This window comes from Physeter macrocephalus, chromosome 9 (assembly GCF_002837175.3).
Source record: "Physeter macrocephalus isolate SW-GA chromosome 9, ASM283717v5, whole genome shotgun sequence".
Taxonomy (NCBI): Eukaryota; Metazoa; Chordata; class Mammalia; order Artiodactyla; family Physeteridae; genus Physeter; species Physeter macrocephalus.
Window position 1 is genome coordinate 55,227,985 of NC_041222.1, and position 23,000 is coordinate 55,250,984.

The window sequence follows — 23,000 nt, forward strand, 5'->3', positions numbered from 1 at the left end:
ACTAGATTTATAGACATAAATCTTAATAACCATGGCTTGATATGGTTGTAATAAATCATGTTGATGGCCTGGACAAGGGGCCGTGTACAGGAAATTCTTCTTATTCTTTTTATCTTAATTTGTAGACATAGCCTTGGTTGGCTTTTTGTTTGTAACTGTACACCCAAGTCCTTTATATAGGTTTCTGGACAATTTTATGGCTGAGAGTCAAATAGGACAGCTAACCCTGATCACAAATTTTGATCACTTTTGCACAGCAATTATGTACTCCAAACTAAAGATTAACTTTGAAAATTGATTTCATATGTATGGGTCTCAACTCCAGAGGAAAATTCCTTTTGAAATACAGGAATCTGTTACCCTTAGTGCCATTAACTTAAGACTGCTTGCAGAGAAGGTAGGAAAGGATAAGCTATTTAGTGGTCATTTTCTAAACAGTAGACATAGCAGTGACCCTGAGGTCCTTTGCCACAGAGATGAACACCACCTCAATGGAGGTAAGGGAGTTGGAGTACCCAACTGTCAATACCAGCAGGCACCTTGATGGCCAATGTCATGTGAGTTGGTGTAATTGTGTCTGATGCCTTTTCTACTACAATTATTCTCTCTGGAAATTTTAAGAATGGCAGCATCTGTTTTCAAGACGGAACACAATCAAAAGCTACCATCAGGTGCAAGCACTAGCCTAGCCCTTTATCACTAAGAAAAGGTAAGTAATCTCATTTATCCTCTAAAGATATACTTTCAAAGGAAAAAATAAAATTGTCTGCAATGAAAACAAAAGCTCTCTAGTTTCTCTGACTTGTTGTATTCCAAATTCGTGGCTCTGACCTTTTCTTAAAACTTTAAACATCACAAGGAAATCAGTGGGAAGGCAATCATGTGCTAACCAAATACTTAAAGGGCACAAAAATTCACTGAAGTGAAAAGAGATTAGTAAAGGGTGGAAAAGAGGACCAGCCCCTCCCAGTTTGGGTGAACAGAGTTGGGATGAGTTGCCAGGCAGAAACCCACAAGCAATTAACAGCTCTGACATCAGGGGACAAGCAAATATAAAAAACACTCAGTTCTAAGAGAGGCTCAGCAGAGAATCCCCTCAGGAGTTCAAGGTACTGGAGAGAAACTCTATGGGGAGTGGGTGGATTCCCGCCAAAACTCCATTAGGATAAAGGGGACTTTAAATCCTGGAAATTAACTTGCTAGAAATCTGCCCCCAATTCTTCTTTCAGCTCCATGGATAGATGCAATTAACAATGGTGACCGGTTAATGACCGCTTTTGATAAATGACATCCAGGATACGTATTTTTTTATATAAATAGAAATTTAAAATGAAGAAAATTAAATGACTAGGACAGGGGATTTAATTATGTAGGTATTATACATGTCAAATTTTTAAAGGTAAATTACTATTTTGATTAGTTTTTGAAATGTCATTTTACAGATATGAAAAGCATTTTGAAGGTGGGTTGGGAAGGGTCTCATGCCATTTATAACAGTACAAAAAAACTTGTATAATTCCATCTTGCTTTTTCCTTTTCAGCTTGATTTTTATCTATGTGCCTCGGTCTCTACACAAAGGGTTGAAAACCAGAGCCTGTACTGCATTCTTGCTTCAAGCAGAATGAAAGCTCCTAAACTCCTCTCTCTGGGCTATACCTTCTTGGCCCTGCTTTTTTTCCAGCCGGCCTGGGCTCAATTCCCAAGACAGTGTGTCACCATCGAGGCTTTGAGAAATGGCGTGTGTTGCCCAGACCTGTTCCCACTGTCTGGGCCTGGGACTGACCGCTGTGGCTCCTCATCAGGAAGGGGCAGGTGTGAAGTGGTGACAGCTGACTCCCGACCCCACGGCCCCCAGTACCCACACGATGGCAGAGATGACCGAGAGGGCTGGCCCACGCGCTTCTTCAACAGGACATGTCACTGCATTGGCAATTTCTCAGGATACAACTGTGGAACCTGCCGTCCTGGATGGAGAGGAGCTGCCTGTGACCAGAGGGTTCTCGTAGGTAAGTGGGGTGTGAATGGATGCACAGTTCTGCATGGGACTCAACACACTTAACAGAATCCTGAACCAGTTGAACTTTCAGAACTCCTAGAAATCATAAAGCTCAAGACTTACTTTTCACAGCTAAGGAAACTGAGGCTTAGAGAGGCTGAGAAATGTATTTGATTTAAGGAGTTGAAGTTGAAGCTCAAGTCTTCTGACTAATAACATTTCCTTTCAAAAAGATTTGTTGAGCAACTCCTTTATACTAGGAACTGTGATAGGTGTTTATGACTGGACCTTTCAGTAGCTTTGCAAGATAGTTATGTTAATTGTGATGTTCCGAAAGGTCAAGTCCATGTAGCTGGTATGTGGTAAACCTGGAATTCACACTGAGATGTGTCCAGCTCTAATCGATGAGCTTCTTCCACTACCCTTGCTGACCACAAGGATGTTTCCTGCTCTGATGATCAAGTTCAGCCATTTTACAAGATGAGGCTGGCCTGCAGCCTAAATAACAATAAATGAGAAAGCTTTAAATAATAACAGCTGGCAATACTGGATTGTTTTCTTTGTGCCAAACATGGGACCAAGAGTTTCAGGGGACGTTTACTGAGCCCCTTTTTTTTTTAACTGAAGTATAGCTGATTTACAATGTTGTGGGTACAGCAAAGTGATTCAGTTAGACATATATATCTATTTTTTCAGATTTTTTCCTTTATGGGTTATCACAAAATATTGAGTATAGTTCCCTGTGCTAGAGAGTACACCTTTGTTTGTTATCTATTTTATATATAGTAGTATGTACATGTTAACCCCAAACTCCTAATTTATCCCTCCCCCCCTTTCCCTTTGGTAGCCATAAGTTTGTTCTCTATGTCTGTGGGTGAGTCTTTATTCTGAGCCAGGCTCTGGTCTAAGTGCTTTTTATGTGTGTCCTCTTAGTCTTTACAACTTTATAAAGCAGATACTTTTACATGCACTTTACAGATGAAAAACTGATGCTTAGAGAAATGTGTGCAGTCATAGAATTAGGCTCTGGTCTTAACCACTATACTATCCCACATACCGTGTTTTTGCAAAATTTAGTAGAAAATTCCAATAAATATGCCAATAGTGAGCAGAAATCAATATAAGAGGATCATAGAATCATAAAGTCCATGGTAAGATTAAGGAAAGCTCATAGGAATCCTAGAGTAAGTTGGAGAGAGAAAGAGAGGGAAGGGAAGAGAGAGAGAAAAAGCAGGCCTGAAGAAGGGATTTTAGCAAGGGGTATTTTTAAAAGTATAAAATGATGTGAGCACACATGCAAATTATCATTCATGAGTAAATGGGAAGTGGCGTTACAAGATGATTATGTGCATTGTCTACCCATGCCCACACTGCAGATGTTTTCACATTTGAATTTTGTATCCCTAAAGTCAGGAGAAACCTACTGGGCTTAAGTACAGAAGAAAAGAACCGCTTTATCCGGGCCCTGGATATGGCAAAGCGCACCATTCACCCTCAGTTTGTCATTGCCACCAAGAGATCAGAAGAAATATTGGGGCCAGATGGCAACACACCACAATTTGAGAACATTTCCATTTATAACTTCTTTGTTTGGACGCACTACTACTCAGTCAAAAAGACTTTTCTGGGGGCAGGACAGGAAAGCTTTGGTGAAGTGGATTTCTCTCATGAGGGACCAGCGTTTCTCACATGGCATAGGTACCACCTGCTGCAGCTGGAGAGAGACATGCAGGTATGCATGAGGCATGGCCATGTTCATATTCTTTACAGAGGAGGTGACTTGTTTCTAAGTTGTTGATTCACTGTGTTCCGAATGCTCAAAACAGGCGATGACAAAGCAATTTCACATTATTAATCTGCCTTTGGCATTCTGTTGTTTCTCCCTATGCTAATTACTTCCTTATTAATTAATCTTTACCCTTTGTGAAGTGAAAAGCAAGTCATATCAGTGATGAGGAAGCCAAGTGAGACATCTGTAGGTGTGAATTAAAGCACTGGACGTATTCTACAGTTGTCATTGAAAAAATAACCCTCATATAGTTTGCAATGAAGGACTCTTACTTGATATGTCTCCCTTTTCAAATGTAAACCAATAACTCCTCCTGGTTTGGATGAGGCAGGTGTGTATAACTTCTCAGTCTTCCAAGTCCCAAATGGATAGCTCACTTTATAAGTTGATGATTTGTTCTGATATGATATGGGGTTTAAATTATGAAAAAAAATTACTTTTCATTTATATTGTCGTATTTTAATTGAACTCCATTTTTTTCCATGCCCCCTACCACTTTGAGGCTTACAGAAGACACCTACTAACAACATCCCATAGGTCAGACTTCATTTTAATTTAAAAGGCATTGACTTTTTTGGCATAAAGTGAAGCTCAAAACACAGTTATTTCCTGCTTATTTTTAATCAGATAAGCTAAAGCCACATTAAAGTATCTGTTAACATAAATACTTTTGTATTGTTTATTTTACTAATTGCTCTATATTTTAAGAAAAGTATTGTTATTTTTAAATGAAGTTTTTTAAAAAAATTTTTGTTATTGACTTACAGTTGATTTACAATGTTGTGTTAATTTCTGCTGTACAGCAAAGTGATTCAGTTATACATATCTATACATTCTTTTTTTATATTCTGTTCCATGATGGTTTATCATAGGATATGGAATATAGTTCTCTGTGCTATACAGTAGAACCTTGTTGTTTATCAATTCTGTATATAACAGCTTACGTCTGCTAACCCCAACCTAACCCCTAGCCCCTTTAAAATTCTTAGATCTCAATTAGGAAATCCACAGACTGAACCTGTTTTCTAGGTGAAATAACAGCAATGAAACCCTCCCCACAAATTAAAATCTAAAAATTCATCTAAAAATATCCAAGGGCAGATTCACATATTGATTCACAGTATGTGCCCAGCATTATCCAAGAAAATAAATGGTTAGAAGGGAGAGATTTAATGCACTAAAATACAGAACAAAATATTCACATGTAAGTAGTCCATCCATATGCAATTTGAGAGTGATTAAATGAATTTATCCGATACTCTGAACTTCATAGTTTATAGTTCTGATTTCAAGGCATTTTTTAGATTATGAGTAGATAAATCTGTCATTTGTAATCGACTCCAGCTCTTCTTGCCTTCAAGTCACTTTCCCACAGGTACACCAAAATGAAAGGGCAGGTGGAAAGTATCTAAAACCTTCAATTTTGCCTGCATAAACTTCAACCTCTATGACTTACGTTTTTAAAACCCAACAGCACAAGGGATCCAACAAATTACAATCTCAATGTAATGCACAGTTGAAATGCCACATGAATATGCTCCAGCTCCCAAATGCCAGATGCTGAACCACAAACTGACTCTTAATGATCCCTTAGAAGCTGTCACTAATTTTTGTGAACCAGAACAATGGCTTCTCAATAAGGACTCTAAAGCTCTGGAGATCAATAACTGGGGAATACCTTGGAAAGTTTTGACCCTCTAAAATACCCCGAGGACAAGAAAATGCTTCCTAGAAAGGGTTTAAAAGTAAAAAAGTACATATGTACTAAATACCTGTGAGATAAAACAACGGCAATCCCTACATTTATATCCCACACTCTAAATATAGCTCCCTAAAGGCTTAAAGGAATAAGAAATGACAAGTACAATAAATACATGTTTAAAGGAACCCAGTAAAATAAGCATGTGATCTTGAGTCCAGCATTTTTTAAATTGTTGAGATCAGTTCTGAATGGAAACTAGGTCTCTGGTCAAAATAACAGTGTGCACAGAGAACTATTCTGCTTCAGTTTAGCATTTCCTGTCTGTATTAGTTTCTGGCAGAAGCCTGAGTCTTCATAGTTTAGATTCTGAAGCAGGGGTCTCTAAGTAAAACACCTTCAGTGCCCGGACAGATAAGGCAAGTGTGAAAGAGCCTCCGTAGTCTGTGGCCAAATCAGAATCTAAATGCCTGAAGTCGTTCCGGTTAAATTAAAAAACAGAAACAAAATAAAAAGCACTGCTTCACATAATATATCTCAAGGCTGAATCTGGCGCCAGCCCAGGAGTTAGTCATGCTTGAATTAGAGATAGGAAAATGGAAGGAAGTGGAAATGTCAAAGAGTAGAAGTGATTACTGATAATTTTTAGTATAACCAACAGAAATGTAACTACTTGCCAAAAAAAAGAAAAGGAAGACACCTCCCCACAGCATTTGCAGAAACTTCTGTATAACAAGTTGAGTTTCATTCCCTCTAGTGCCCAAGTGACTTCTTGTAGTAAATTTGAGGCTTTGTTAAATAAGGTATTTAAGTCCTCTAGCCCTTCAGACACCACTGACACACTAACTGGTTCCTAAGTGGCTGAAGAGAACTAATAGAAACAGACTGCCAGGGAGTAAACCAAGCAAAGGGAGAATTTTAAACAAAAGCAGAGAATGCTAACAGTTTCTGTGATCTAGGAAATGTTGCAGGATCCTTCTTTCTCCCTTCCTTACTGGAATTTTGCCACCGGGAAGAACATCTGTGACATTTGCACCGATGACTTGATGGGATCAAGAAGCAACTTCGATTCCACTCTTATAAGCCCGAACTCCGTCTTTTCTCAATGGCGAGTGGTCTGTGAATCCTTGGAAGATTATGATACCCTGGGAACCCTTTGTAACAGTAAGTTCCAAATGACAACTACGATTCAGAATTGCCTGTTAGGTAAAGTGATTAAATGTGCTGCCTGAAGGCCCTTCATTCTACTAAGGACTTCAGACTAAAATCCACTTTTATTATGGAGAGTTGATGTACAAATATTCACTAAGTACCTAGGACAGTCAAGGCAATCTGAGGTGATCCAGGGGAAAAAGAAAGTGCCTATACATTTTTCCATTGCTTTTCTTGAACAACTTGGTCAGTGCATTGCTCACTTTCTTATTTTGGAAATGTCTGTTTTGTATTAATTAATCCTCTTAGTAAGCTCAGCACTGCTTAGTAGTCATGTGCCTTGTGTTGGAATTTCACAGAAAATGTTTCCCTAGGAAATCTGAAATATGCAGAAAGAGTTGGAAGTGCCCTGGGAGTAAAAAATACATATAATAATAATAATTATTATTATTATTATTGTATAATGATTATTACTATTATTTTATGTTATTATAATATATTATTTTTACTATTATGTTAATCCGGTCAGAAGGTTAAAAAACCAAAAGGTGACATGGAGGATGCCTTTAATAAAAGAAAGATACTGTACAGAAGATGTCTGCCAACTAGCTCTTTCCAGCTCTCCCAAAGTGAATACAAAAAGAGAATGATTAACCAGTTTTCCTAGCATCCTTTCTCCAGCGGTCTGAATGCCACCTCTGCCACAGGTCACGTTTCTGTCCTATGTGGATCAGTTCCTGTGAAGCTTTCTGTTCTCTTCCTTAGATACTATTTTTACCGTCTCTCTTGCTGCTAACACAAGGTCTTAATTATCAGTCTTTTTATCCCATCTTATTTTTCTTCTTCAGGCACGTCTGGCTATTTTGAACTTTTGTTCTTCCATATAAAAACTAGAACTATTGGAATTTATTTTTTATTTTATTATTATACTAATAACATTTATTCTGCACATATTCCTTTAGGCACCAAATATTAAATTACTCTGTAAACTTAAATAGAGAATATTTTAAATAGAGCAAAGAAATTAAGTAGATTTTTCACCATTAGAAGATTATTTAGCCATATATAGGAATAAGAGAAGTAAATGTATATAAAATTTTATTCTGTAGAAGTTTAAAAATTAAAATAAAACTTTGTTTGGCATGCTGAATGAGATAAAATTGAGGATAAGTATGTCTTTAGATACCAAAACATTCATCTCTCTCTGACTGTGATTTTTTTGCTTGTTTGTTTGCACATGGACAACTTCTGCCATTGCACCTAATAACATCCTATGGATTGGAGTCCTGTGGGACTTCCATGCAGGAATGAATGAAAAGTTCAGAGTGTCTGAAGGAGAAAGCAAATTTGAGAAGTATAGTGAGGAAAGAGCATATTTTTCATATGATGAATTAAAGGTGATATTTTAGTGGCTGGAAGAATGTTAGATGTCAATAATTAACTCTTTCAGTATACCGAATTTGGTGCATTTATGGAATACTGGAAAGATACCGTCCAGAAAGCATACGAGGACATAAGCATGCAATGTCTAAGGAAGGTTTGATCTAAAGCTGTACAGGTATGGGTGTCCTGTAAAAGATGATCAGTGAAACCACAGGAATGGATAATTTCATCCAAGAAGAAAAGTAGAGAGAGGCAAGAATTACTGTGAGGATTAAATAAGATATCTTATTAAAGTATTTGGTACCATATCAGACACATTAATATGTGTTCAATAAAATGTTATTTTCCTTTTTTTCTTTCACTGGCCTAATAAATAAAAAGTTCTTGTCTAGCTTCCTATCCTTCCCGCCATCCACCACACCCTTACATTGCCACATACCCTAGGCAAGCTGTTCACCTAACAGGCCCTCTTGTACAATCAACCTGATCTTTTCATAAATCAACATACACCAAACAACTATTTAGTTTTAATTATATGCCAGTGCTGGATCAAGACTGGAGGACACACTGGTGATCAAGAAAAGAGTTTGTGCTCCGATGGGGCTTATATTATGCATAGAAGAAAGCTTATCATCTTTTATTATTACCTCTGCTTAAAATGTTTGACTTGTAAAATCTGTCTTAGTTCACCTCTGGCAATTTTCCTCAGTCCTTCAGGGCTCTTTGCAAATCTCTCTACCTAATGAAGGCTTCCTGAAGCCACCCAACTGGGAAGAACTGATTCTCTCACTTACGTTCTCCCCGCTTCCCACCCCCGCCTTCCCTCCCTTCCCTATTTCTTTCTCTCCCTCCCTGTCTCCCCAAAGGCATCTCTGTATCTCTAGGGGTACATATTATCCCTAGTATAGCAGCTCTTTGTTCACCTGTTTATCTTACTGACCTTAAAATGTTTCAATTATTTTTCACATTAATTGCTGAAAAATATGGGTTGATTGAAATACAGACCGCTTCCCAAAGAGATTTAAGGTTGTTTAAACTTTATTTCTCTGAAGGCTTGAAAGAGCATTCAAGTACAAAATTTCATATGTGTAAGAAATATGGATTTCAGTGTAGAGTTTTGGTTTATGAGATTATGTTGGCAGGATTCAATTTTCCATGGAATTTTCATTTTAATGTGTTCTCTTGAAAAAAGCCTATGTTGATTTAACAAATACAAGGACCTCTATCTGTTACTGTGATCATATTTTTCTTCAGGTGATTTTGTGTATCACATATTTTCCCTATTCACAGAAGTTGGACATGATAACTTATTTTCTCACTTTAATGCCACTAAATATGCACTTTAAAATTTTTCTCTTCTACCAAGGAAACCCTGTCTTTCAGTGTTCATGCTATGTATACAAATTTGAAAAGCAAAGCTAAGATCTCTAAATGTTCTATACATGTTCACGGTTTCCCATCTTTTCCCCAGGCACTGAGGGTAGGCCAATTAGGAGAAATCCAGCTGGAAATGTGGCTAGACCAATGGTGCAACGTCTTCCTGAACCACAGGATGTCACTCAGTGCTTGGAAGTTGGTTTATTTGACACGCCTCCTTTTTATTCCACTTCTACGAACAGTTTCCGAAATACAGTGGAAGGCAAGTAAACAAAATCGGTGCTCTGAACTGACCTAGTTGTCACAGGGAAAACTATTCAAATTCAAATCTCTTTGAAAAAAACCTTTGAATGCCATATGAATCCTGTAAGTTTATGTGAATAGGGCTGCCTATTATGATATAATCACAATTCTCTGCTCAAAAAAAGAACTTTCTTAAAGAAAAGTGTGAGACCCTGAAACTTTTTATCATAGGAGAAGCCCTTGGAAATGATTCTGTTAAAATACCTAAAAGGTATTAAACTCAAATTTCTGTTAGGTAGCTGGCCAATATGTGTATAACTATATCAAATTCTAGTATAGGCAAATAATATTCAAGACTTGGAGAGATTATTAATTTTTTTTCTTAAAAAATATAATAAAAAATCTTGAACATAAGTTGCCATCTACTAAAGCCTGGTTTGGACACATGTTTTATTTAGGTATCATCCTGCAACTTTTTTTTTAAGATCTATAAAAATTCGAACTTGCATCTAGAGATATTTAATTTGGTTTTCCTTGCTTAATTCAAAATATTTTAAAGCTGAGAAACTGAGGTCCGAAGAAGTGAAATTAATTTCCAAAGATATCCAGCTAGTTAGTAACAGAGCACAGATTCAAATCCAAATTTTCTAAGTCCCCTAAAATAAATTATATTTCATTTATAATTATTTTATAAAATAATTTACTTTATAAAATAAATTTTGATACCTCTAAATTATTCATGATACATATTTAAAGTTTTAAAAGAATAGAATCACATTTAACTTTATTATAAACTTGTTATTGTCAACTTTTACCTTAAATACAGCATTGCACATGTTAGACCACCCTCCCCCCCAACCAAAAAAAGGGAATAGATCTCTCATTCCCATGATCTGAGATACCTGATGTATAGATCTGATAATTATTTTCAATTATCTCTCCTTTTATCATCAAAATTATATGCCATTCTTTCCTATCTTTATGTTAATTTTCATAACTACATATGATACACTGACTTGGAGATGACTCAATAAATGATACCCATATTTTGACTAAGCTGGTATTTATAAACTAAGACTATAAGTAGTGATTTCATAAAGAATTTGCAGATTGTGTCTTATTGATGCCCAATCAAAAGACAAATTGTACTGATTTCCTGACAGAATGCATGAAAAGATTAGTGCTTAACCACCTTCGTGTACATTATAGACAATCTTTAAATGTTTTATGAGTCAAAAAATAATGGAATAAACATATAAAAAATGAGTAAATGAATAACTATAATTATACAACTGAGTTAATGTATTGCAAATTCTAATTTTGTTTTATAATATACAGCCTTTCCCTGCTCTCCCTGCTCTGGTCCTTCAAGCTAACTACACACACTTGTAACTCCATCCCACATCAGAGACCGTCTATTTTTGTTTGTGATCTATCCTTGTCTTCTCTCTAATATATATTCATGAACAATATATATATGGGAGTATATATGGGAAATATATATGTTATATATAATATGGGAAATGTGTATATTATATATAATAGATATATAATATGTGGATTATATATAAAATGGGAATATATATATGATCCACATGTGAAATATATATAATATGGAAATGTATTTGGAGAAGATATATATACAGAATACAGATCATTCTCAAAAGTTCTATAAATGTTTTGACCTCACTCTTTTCAGATATTTAAAACTAGCACAGAGATGGTAAGAAAGCTCTGAGAAATTGTAACTTCTCCACAAAAATAATTTTCTAAAAATAAACATGCTGACAGTCATTCAAAAGGAATAAGGTAGGAGACTAAAGTAACATCTGGCAATTTAAGTTCCAGGACAATCAGAGTGGTGTTCTCCCAATTGTATCAGCAGTTTTTGTAGAAGCTAGAGCTTTCCACTATCTTTATTTCCATATAGACCAATGTTAGCCTTGTCAAAATAGAGTGTTCTGTATATTTTGACGAGTATCCTTTGCAGGTCATTATTTTTAACCTAGAGGCTACATTTAGAATGTCACGCCACAAGCTTCAAACTAACCTAGCTCTCGGTACAGCAAACACATGTCACCAACCATAGGTACAGAGAAGCAGTGCTATTACACTAAGGTAAAAATTGGCCTGACAAGCTTAGGAAAAATTGTTTCCCAATATAATCACTGCTTTGGACTTGAAAAGTTAGATATGTGTAATGGTTTTTACTATTCTCATCCTTCTTTTTATATCTAGGTTACAGTGATCCCACAGGAAGGTATGACCCTGCTGTGCGAAGCCTTCACAATTTGGCTCATCTATTCCTGAATGGAACCGGGGGGCAAACTCATTTATCTCCCAATGATCCTATTTTTGTCCTCCTACATACTTTCACTGATGCAGTCTTTGATGAATGGCTGAGGAGATATAATGCTGGTAAGACTCTTTCATATGCTTTTTGCAGGGTCAGCAAAGGAGATTGTTCAAATGGCATAGTTACCACTTTAGGCTAAGCATTTGGCACATTTAAACTACACTTAACAATAGGATAAAATAGCTCTAATATCTAGCCATTTCCAAATATTCTAAACCACTTTGAAAAGGCAGATGAGAAGTCTCTCAGAATAGTAACTGTAAGATGATACTTATTAACATTCACTAGGACTAAAAAGGTAATCCCGTCTCCTTTTTACCATGTAAAGATGACTAGCATGTTTCCCCAATTTTTCTTTCTCATATCTTCCAATGCACAGCCTCATTGTTTTTTAATATGAATGCAAAAACCTTAAAGAGCTCTTCTTTGATACCCCAAAAGACAGAAAAATTATACTCATAATCCACAGTTCTGATTTTTATTACTTTACGGCCTCTCACAAATGGAAATTTTATTCAACTTAAAAAGTTAATGTTAGTTTTTATATCACACTGTAGAAAATCTCTTTTAAGATCATTGTAATGCATTCTTTAAAATATTATTTAACGGCTACTTTCTCTTCACTCAGCTGAGAGGGTTGTATTACTATTCAAACAATGAATGTGCTTTTACTGGTTAAAACATCAAAAATTTTCACATTTTAAAAGTGTTCTAAGTTTTGTCTTATGTGCCTTTACTTCGTCATGCACATAAACATAATATTGGAGATTAACTATCTACTGATTCTTTTTTTTTTTTTTTTTTTTTTTCACGGGCCCAGCCGCCCCGCGGCATGTGGGATCTTCCCCGACCGGGGCACAAACCCGTGTCCCCTGCATCGGCGGGCAGACTCTCAACCACTGCGCCACCAGGGAAGCCCGGACATAACTTCTTTATGCAGCTGTAACTGAACTGGATTGAGGCCAATTCAGTAAAGATGAAGTGGGAAGCTTAAAAAATGATCTAAGTTATTAGCTTTAACATCTAACTTTAACAAATAATTAATATGAGTGCCTTGAGGCCAGGAACCTTGTCTTTTGTTTAATGCTATACCCCATGTGCCTAGATCAGTGCCTGGCACTAGCAGGAGCTCAATAGATTTCAATGGATAAATATTTACTTAGCATTAATTCATAGTACATTTAAAATCACTAGATTTTAAAGTAACTAAATTTAAAGTTACAAAAATATAAACACTACCTGCCATTTCTATGATCAATTTTTCTTCAGAGTTGATGTTAAAATACTCTCCTGTGCTTCACAGGATCACAGTGACTGTCCAGGTAATATACTTCTTGCGAACAGAAAACCTAATATTTCACTAGCCTTCTCACATATTCCAGCTCTTTTAAATGTATTCCCACTCATGTCCTATCCAAACCCACTTCCAACTCTGGTTTTGTGACATTCCATTTGGCATTTAATTGTACCAATATAAATATAAACAACAACAACAACAAAAAGGAATGATCTTTTGCCACAAAGAGTATATCACTCCTTTTATCTCTGATAACAGAAACTTACTAATAATACAAATGTCCATGATTTTTATTTAAGTAGAAAGATGAAAGGTGGCAGGAAACAATAGGATTCTAGGACCTTGATTCAAAGTGTTAAGTGCTTTTTGCTAACAGAGTAAAACCCAGGGAATAAGTTAATATTTATTTCTCTAATTAAACAGAAAAATGAAAAATACTAAACAGAAATAGTCATAGTCAAGGACAAACCTCCATTAGCTACAGTGTCTCTCAAATTTAAATAATAGATGATACTACAGCAAATTACAGGTCCAATCTTTTCTTTAGCTTTGAAAAGTAAGTTTAATGAATTTTATTCAAATTAGTTTCTGTAATATAAAAGTAAAACAACTAATGATCATTATAGATAAGAAAAGACTAAAACTTCCTTACTTTTAAACTCTCTTTTTCTATTGGATGACATGTTAGTGCTGTACTCAAAGCACTTGAGCTCTGTTTTATGCAATTTCCTGTTCTGCTGTAGTGAAACATTTTTATGTCTTTACTCAGTGTAAAATATGAAAGAATTTTTAATGTTACCCTTGAATACTTTGGGTCATCTTCAGAACATAATAATAATGTATTAATATTAGCTTGAGTTTGTCTATTAACAAGGTGTCTTTGACATATTTTAGATATATCCACATTTCCATTGGAAAATGCCCCTATTGGACATAACAGACAATACAATATGGTACCATTTTGGCCTCCAATTACCAACATGGAAATGTTTGTTACTGCTCCAGACAACCTGGGATACACTTATGAAGTTCAATGGCCAAGTGAGTACTGAAAATGTATTTTTACTGTGGAAATTTCCGAAAGCAAATTTGTCACCCTTAAAGTAATCACATTTTTCTGAGACAAAGTAATCCACAGTTTACCACTTGGATTTAGAAGCTTTCATTTGAATTTTTATTTGTAGATAAAGAGACTGAATTTAACATTTGTTGAGAGCCCACTCTGACCTGGTATTGAGCTGATTACATACCACACTATTTCATTTAATCCTTACAACCCTCTGAGGCAGGTATTAAAATCCTCATTTTACAAATAAGGAAGACGAGGCTTAGAGAGAGTAATTGTCAAAGATCACCTTTCCAGTGAGCATAGAGAATGAGTCTTGAGCTTAGCCCTGTGTAATACGCCATTATTTTTCTACTACATAATGTTGCTTCCATTTATTTAGCCTAAAAAAAAAAAAAAGAGATGGAGTGAGATATTCTGAGCTGTTTTTTCTGAGGTTTTGAAATTCAAAACTTTCTGATTTAACTTTTTTTTTTAATTTTTTTTTTTTCTTTGGTACGCGGGCCTCTCACTGCTGGGGCCTCTCCCATTGCTGAGCACAGGCTCCGGACGCGCAGGCCCAGCGGCCATGGCTCACGGGCCCAGCCGCTCCGCGGCATGTGCGATCCTCCCAGACCGGGGCACGAACCCATGTCCCCTGCATCGGCAGGAGGACTCTCAACCACTGCGCCACCAGGGAAGCCCTCTGATTTAATTTTAAATCCCTTTCTTAACAAAGGCAATGGGGTACAGTGGAAGAGCACAGGATTTGGATCCTGAAAGACCTGGGCTCCAAAACCAACTCTACTGCATACTAACCAAATGACCTTGGGCAAGTGACTCAAACTCTGAGCCATCATTTCCTTTAGAATGGATATAATAACTATCCCAGTAGGGCTCACTCTGAGAAACTGGGAAGTGCTTTGAAGGTGCTATAATAGGTGCTATAATAGGCGGTGTAGCCAATAAAAATTAAATATGAGGACTTTGTAAAGTGCCTGGAACAGTGCCTCTATTAGGGTATCCAATTTTGGGCGGCAACTATTTTACGATTTAATTTTTGCTCTCATTTTCTTTTTCAAATAGGTCGGAATTTTAGTATTTCTGAGATTGTTACCATAGCGGTAGTTGCTGCTTTATTACTGGTTGCAGTCATTTTTGTGGGTGCTTCTTGTCTGATTCGTGCCAGAAGAAACATGGATGAAGCAAATCAGTCTCTCCTTGCTGATCAGTATCAACACTATGTTGAAGAATATGAAAAAATCCAGAATCCTAATCAGTCTGTGGTCTAATTACAAGTGGTATATTCCCTTATGCATTAGTATCATAAAACCATATGGTTGAAAAATAATAGGTTGAGTTAGTAACTGTATTTTCTTTCATTCTGTTACTTCTGTCCTTGTGCCTGCACATGCTGGAATTAAAAGCACCAGATACTATTTTCCAGAACTGGGGAAAGTCACAATATTTTCAATGTTTTCTATTTTTCAGTTCTATTTATAATGGTAGGTTGCACCCATTCTGTGGTATTTAAGCAGATAGTATGAAGATTTGGGGCAGGTTTTGAAGGTCAACTATATGACAATATAAATAAGTTGTTGTACTTTGATCATATTGTAAAGAAAAATCATGATTGATAGTAAAACCCTGATTAAAATACATGAGTAGGATGCAAATGAACTTATTTACGAAGCAGAAACAGACTCACAGACATAGAAAACAAACTTTCAGTTACCAGCTGGGAAAGGGGGTGGGGGAGGGATAAAGAAGGAGTTGAGATTAGCAGATACAAACTACTATATATAAAATAGATAAACAACAAGGTCCTACTGTATAGCACAGGGAACTATATTCAATATCCTATAATAAACCATAATGGAAAAGAATATGTATATACATGTATAATTGAACCACTTTGCTGTACACCAGAAACTAACACAACATTGTAAATCAACTACACTTAATAGAAAATTAAAAAAAAAAAAAAGAGTAGGCATTTCTACAATGTCAAGATGTAAATACATTTCCATTCATTGACACTGGCCAACAGATATAGAGGAAGCTACATTTATAGTTTAAATTAATTATGTGACATTATAAATGGGATCCCAATTAACTTTTTCAAACTGATCTTCCCCTTTGAGCATCAGCCTATATTATTTAGTTTAAGGTTCAAGGCCACAACAAAATCACAATCTTTGTCACACTTTGGAGAGGCAAAAGCTTTACTTTGTTTAAAAGACTGTTTATAGTGCCTATGCTTGCAACGGTGTTCTCCTACCTTTCAATCCACTGAAAAAAGAGCTACCCATCCATGCATTTCACCTCCCACTTCCTCTTCTAGTTTCTTAGAGGTCCACAAAGAAGGCATAAATGTAGAGAATATATGTCATAGTGCTCTACAAATAGCATCAGTTCATGGTGTTTAATTCAAATACCATTTTCTTGTCATTTATCAGCCTTTTATATATTTTCAAAATAAAATATTAAAATATTATTTCATCAGTCCCCCCTTTCTGTACAATTCTGTGAGAATGTCATTCTTTAATTTCTTCCTATCTTTTAACAAAATATTTTTTCTCTTTTTGATCTTGTATTACAGAAACAATATTCCCAATGAAGAACTCTTGTAGGCTGGTTATATGAACAACCATTTTAATGAAAATTGGTTAAAAAGAAATAATATCAGTAATAATTATACACTTTAGAAAATGGGTAGTCTCATATTCCCAACTCAATAAACAGAAACAAGATTAAAGTTATATACACCTGATTGGTTACTGGGTTTCCTGCTATTAAGCAATCTTCAGGCTATGTACACAAGATAAAACAGACAAAATGTGTTAGTGAAAGAGATTGTATATAACAATAATATTGTTTTAACTTTCAAAGAGCATTACTCAGTTGGTTCTCTCGAATACATTTTGATTTATTAAAATCTTATGTACTCAAAGCTTTTCAGATAAATTATTGTATAATGTAAGGTTTATTTTTATACAAACATCAATGAAACTGAGTTCCTCACTTCATATTTTTGGAGATTTACTAAGTACTCATTTCATAAACATGTATCAAGCACACACTATGGATTTGGGGAGGGGAAAGTCAGGAACATAAAATTAAGGTGACATTTGACTTGGGCCTTAAGGAATACCAATGAATTTACCAAATATAAGAGAATGAGATTCCATGCAGAAGTGACAGCATGAGCAAAGTCACAGAAATTTGAAAGAGTATGAAACATTCAAAAATATAAAGCAGGTCAGTGTGGTTAGAGCACAGTTTTCATGGAGGGGAGAAGAAATATAAATTGGGAATAAAATCAGTGTCCTATGTGCAATCCTCAGAAATTTGGAATTCATTCTATTTGAATTCCAAATTTGGAATGAGAGAACAGGGGACAGTCACAAAGTATGTCTGAGAAAGATAACGGTGGAGGTAATATTTTTAAATAATGATGATTAAGAATGATTTGGGGGGCTTTCCTGGTAGCGCAGTGGTTGAGAATCTGCCTGCCAATGCAGGGGACACGGGTACAGGCCCTGGTCTGGGATGATCCCACATGCCGCGGAGCAACTAGGCCCGTGAGCTGCACATTTGGAGGCTGTGCTCCGCAACAAGAGAGGCTGCGATAGTGAGAGGCCCATGCACCGCGATGAAGAGTGGCCCCTGCTTGCCACAACTAGAGAAAGCCCTCGCACAGAAACGAAGACCCAACACAACCAAAAATAAATAAATAAATTAATTAATTAATTAAAAAAAAAAAAAGAACGATTTGGAATGGTCAGAGTACAAGCTAAGAGACTAGTTAATATCAAATAGTTCATGGGAGAGAGGAGGAGAGCCTGTCCCAAAACATGAGCATTAATTCTAAGAAATCCTAACTCTAATAGAGAGCTACACCTATTATTTTATAAATATAGCTTTGATAATTTCTCCCTAAATGTGCTGCTTTATTTTTCTTTTACTCAAGGACTTCTTTCTATTTATTTTACAGCTCTGTAAGATCTTAAGACTTATCTTGATCAGGTAACCATTACTCCCCCTATAATATGCTACATTATTCATTGCAAATAATACCCTTCTGCAATCTTGGAGATTTTTCACTGTTCTCAGTCCTCCAGCCCTCTTATAAAACACAGTAAATGAAATTATTACGTACTCACTGGAAAGCACATTGCATACCACTTAAACCCACTCTTTCCTGTTGCATAAGCATACATTGCATGCCAATATCACAAACTGAGCTGAGCTTTATAGTCTAAACAGAGTGAGTAAAAATGCCTGATTGGACCTTCCTATATAATCAAGAATGAAAAGCTATTACTTTTGTATCCCTCTGAAGTTATATCCTGTCTTCTTTCCTATAAGCAGATTTCAGACATGGTGCTCACTTACAGTTCCATGTAATCTTTAAAATCGGATGCAGGGAGAAAGAAGATTTGTCTATTAAAATAACTGTTCCAAGACTGGTTATGAGACACTTGTTCTGAGCTCAGTCCATGAAGACCCAGTAACATCATGTATTTTGTTCTTTGCCATTTCCTAGTCAAAATCATTACACAAGCAACCAATCAATGGAAGATCAAGTTGAGCACAGAGAGCTAATATGAAACAGAAAAAAGAAAAAAAATTTAAATATGTTAACAAACCAAGAACATAGCTTGACATGAAAGAGCTGAAATGTAAAAGGAAAAATGCAAAATCCCGCACTTTGAAAGCACAATTGAAAAATTAAAGGGTAGAACAAGACAGAAGCTAGCAGGAGATTTTAGTGAATTTCAAGGCCAGTATAAGGCAACAGTGCAATGCAACCAATAAAGTGAGGAGAGGAAGGCTATGTGATTGATAAAGAGGAAAGAAATACTACGGAAGTGCTAAGGTATTATGCGTCACTAACACAGGAACAGAAATCTGTGGTGTCTGAGTCACATCTGGAGTATTTATTTGACTGAAAGGTCACGGTTTAAGAGAAACATTGACAAACTGGAACATCTCTCTCCATCTTTTAAGTGATACAATGATACAATTACTAGCCCAAGAGAGAAACTTGGAAGTCACCCTTGAATTCTACCATTTCTCTCGATCCTCACATCCAATTAATTAATCATCTTGATAATACAGCCAATATCTATTGGTCACTGGGCACTGAACCCATCATCTAAGACAATGCTTCTCAGCTGGAGAGCAATTTACCCCCAGGAGACATCTGGGGGTGGGGCATTCTGCAGGCATCTAGTGGGTACATGCCAGGGGTGCTACTAAACATCCAACAATGCACAAAACAGCCCTCTAAATCAAAAAATAATCCAGCCCAAAATGTCAATAGTGCTGAGGTTAAGAAAACCCGATCTAAGGCCACAAGTATAAACAAGGTTCATAGTGCTCGTGGCCTCACAGAGCTTGAAAGAGAATGAAAAGGGATGAAACAGAATGGCAAAGCCAATGCACTGTATTAGGAATGCATTATTTTCTCACAAACTAGGAAGTCTGAAAGGCAGAGCCCAAGGTAAGTAAGACAGCACAATGATGCCTTCAAGAGTACAGGCTCTTTATAACTTTTCTCCACCACCTTTAGTGTATGGTTTTTACCTTTTTATTTATACTGTCAGTGCTGTAAAATGGCTGCCACATCTCTAGACTTTATATCTATCCCACATAGAAATTTTCTTTTTATTTGGAAATGGATATCCTCCCAAATTCTGCCTATATTGCATTAGAAGTTTATCACATGGCAGGAGAGTATAAAAAATTGAGGGAGTTTTTTGTTGGTGGTGGCTTGTTGTTTGGCTGGTTACTATCCTGAACAAAATCAGAATCCTAATCGTAAGGGATAAGAAAGAAAGAATCTGGAATTGTGGCAACTGGGAGTACTGCCACAACACTAAACAAGCAAACAATCAAGATATGTAATAATTATAGCAGAATGAAAGAAACACACAGTGTGCTTTTCTTAAAAAAAAAAAAACAATGTGGTGGTGGAGGGTGGCATCTAATTGATAGATAGGTGATTAAAGAAAATCAGCTAAAGAAGTGAAAATTAAGCTGAAACCTAAAGGATGAGAAAAGTGCTGGAAAAGTAAACTGAACAGGTCTATGATAAAAGCTGAATCCCCATTATCCTCAGTAGAACGTTAAAACATGCTACCTCTAAATTTTTTTTAAAGGTAAGAAATATACTGTTTCTGTTTAGAAATAAAGAGGCAAAATCAAAAGAATCAACTTGAAGTGTGAATTGTATGTGGGGACGATGGGAGCAGAGGACATTTGTAGTTGTTCATGAACCTTGACTTTTTGAAAGGAAGTTTTAAAGAAAAGAGTGACTTTTTTTGAAATCTCAGTAAAGAATGATTGATTTCAAAATTTATGTCACTAAGCAGAAGTTTATTCTTAATTTTTCCACCTATGAAATAGGAAACTTTAGACTTTTGATTTGGGGAAGAAGGAAAGAAAGAACAATGAATAAAATCTGTCATGGCTCTCAAATAGAAATGAGTAAGACTGGTCATCAATCAGATTAAGTGAATTACACGTAGAAATACACTCTTGTATTTTTTTATGTAGGCTTCAAAATAGACCTTCTGACATGTTGTAAAATGTATTTCTGCAATGTTCTTTCCTTCTAGTCTTTGGATTTAGTCAGCCTTTTATTAATATATCTGCTAAAAGTTGAATAGAATCTGACCACAAGATGGCAGCTATGAACACATTTCAAAATGTTGATTATGAACATCAAATGTCTCCAACTGAAATGAACAGTGAAGACGCCTGCTCTTCCTCTTCTGGTTTAAAAAAATGTTCATGTGATCCTTGAAAGCAGAAGAAAAGCAGTTTTTCATTTTGGTAGAAAAATGGCCTGTGAGATTAATAATCTCCACACGGCTGAAACTCCCAACTGAATAATAATGACAAAAATGTGTCTTCTTATTGACTAGAACTCTCTTCTATACATTATCCTCCTTTATCGCGATCACTTATCATCAGGCCCTTCCAGGCCACAAAATGAAGAGTGAGGGGCAGATCACCCAGATGGGTTTCACATACAATAGATGATTACACCAGCACCAAAGACACTGATAATTTGTGACAAGGGTGAAAGGGCTAGTCAGCTGTGGGAATCAGCTCTACTCAGCCCCTGAGACTACACATAATGAAAGTCATGGCTAACTTTGCAAATGTACACCTAAAGCTGTCAAAGAAAAACTGGCCTAATAGAAGGCTAAAGAGAATATCAATTCATTTTAACTTACTTTGAAAAAAATCCAACCTAGACAATAGATGCAAGAACACAACAAACTCCTGCATACAGTCTCCTAAATTTACCAACTGTCAACATTTTGTGCATTTCCTTTGTCACTCTATTTTCTTATTACCTGTGTACATATCATGATTAATATTTTTCCTGAACAAGACTGAAAGTAAGTAGCAGATATTGTGACTTTTTATCCCTATTTCTGTGTGTCCCCTAAGAAGAATGGCAATGGCATCCTCTTACACAATCCAATTGTCAAATTCAGGAAATTTAACATGGTTACAATATTATTTTCTAATATACAGTCCATATGAAATTGTTCCAATTGTTCCAATAGAGTCTTTTACAGTAATTTTTTTAAATAACCAATTTAATACTTTAAAGAAGAAATAAACAAATAGCATCATATAAAAATGTCAAATACATAAGAAAAAGTTATTTAACTCAAGGTGAGTAAACCCAAAGAGTAGAAAAAGGCGGGACCTTCTATTAAATTCCTTTTTAAAAAAGTACTCAACATCTGATTGAAATAGGCAAATTATAGGACAACTCTAAACCCAGACAGCCCTAGTTTGGCCTCATGTCTATTCTATTTATTAGCAATGTGTCATTGAGCAAGTTGCATTACTTCTCTATGACTCAGTTTTCTTCTCTGTAACAGAAAGGCTGTTCTTTCAAAACAGAAATTTTGAGAACATTAAAAATGACTTCATATGGTAAGTACATCTCCCAATGCCTGGAATGCAGTAGGTGCTTAATAAATTCTATCTTTCATTCCTAGAATCTTGAAAACTTAACTCTTCCCGACAACCTCTTTAAAAACTAGTTTGGCAAAAAAGAATTCATGCTCCAAAGTTAAATCTCGTGGTTCATGAAGGCACGTTGCACACTGGTTTCCAACTGAACGCTCTCATCCCACTGCCATCGAGGGGCATGTCACAGCTAATTATCTGTCATCACGCCCTGTTGCATAGGCAGTACCTTGCCTGCTGCTGCTGGGACCTCGCTGCTGTCTGTTGATTCATTTGCATTGCCTCCTGAGTGTCTCTGCTGTGTATGGATCACACAGAATGAAGCCCAGGGGCCAACTGGCAGGCCCATCTGAATTGTGGAACATATCTAAAGCCCCTCCTCATTACTTAGTGAGTAATGCGGGGGATGTTCACTGGTTCACACACCCTGGCAACGTAAACGGTCATCTGCTGCCTCATCTGCTTTTCCGCGTCTAGGGTGCAGGACCAGATCGGCTGAGGAACTTTGCTAGCACTTATGCAAATAGCTATGGGAGTTCCTGGGTTTGGCAACATTTCCTTTCAGTAGCCTCATTTGTGGCTGCACCGTCTGCCTCTTTTGTGCTTCCACAACTTTGTGAGGCGACCTCAAAACAGATCTCTCCCATACTCATGTTGC

The 23,000-nt window shown here is 36.3% G+C and overlaps 1 protein-coding gene across 3 annotated transcripts; it reads left to right on the forward strand.

Annotated features, from left to right (window-relative positions):
* The first annotated feature begins 1,040 nt into the window (after positions 1–1,040).
* Positions 1,041–22,967, forward strand: TYRP1 (tyrosinase related protein 1). 3 transcript variants are annotated; one of them, XM_055087208.1, is made up of 8 exons: positions 1,041–1,109; positions 1,542–2,007; positions 3,407–3,729; positions 6,445–6,649; positions 9,492–9,659; positions 11,879–12,058; positions 14,188–14,334; positions 22,372–22,967. In XM_055087208.1, the coding sequence occupies exons 2-8, from the start codon at positions 1,623–1,625 to the stop codon at positions 22,377–22,379; spliced, it is 1,416 nt and encodes a 471-aa protein (XP_054943183.1). In that variant the 5' UTR covers positions 1,041–1,109; positions 1,542–1,622; the 3' UTR covers positions 22,380–22,967. The 3 variants fall into 3 exon arrangements, with proteins under 3 accessions (XP_054943183.1, XP_007110232.2, XP_007110233.2); XM_007110170.3 differs by lacking the exon at positions 22,372–22,967 and adding an exon at positions 15,425–15,710; XM_007110171.3 differs by lacking the exon at positions 22,372–22,967 and adding an exon at positions 15,425–15,710 and having other exon boundaries at positions 6,457–6,649.
* Positions 22,968–23,000: the final 33 nt, after the last annotated feature.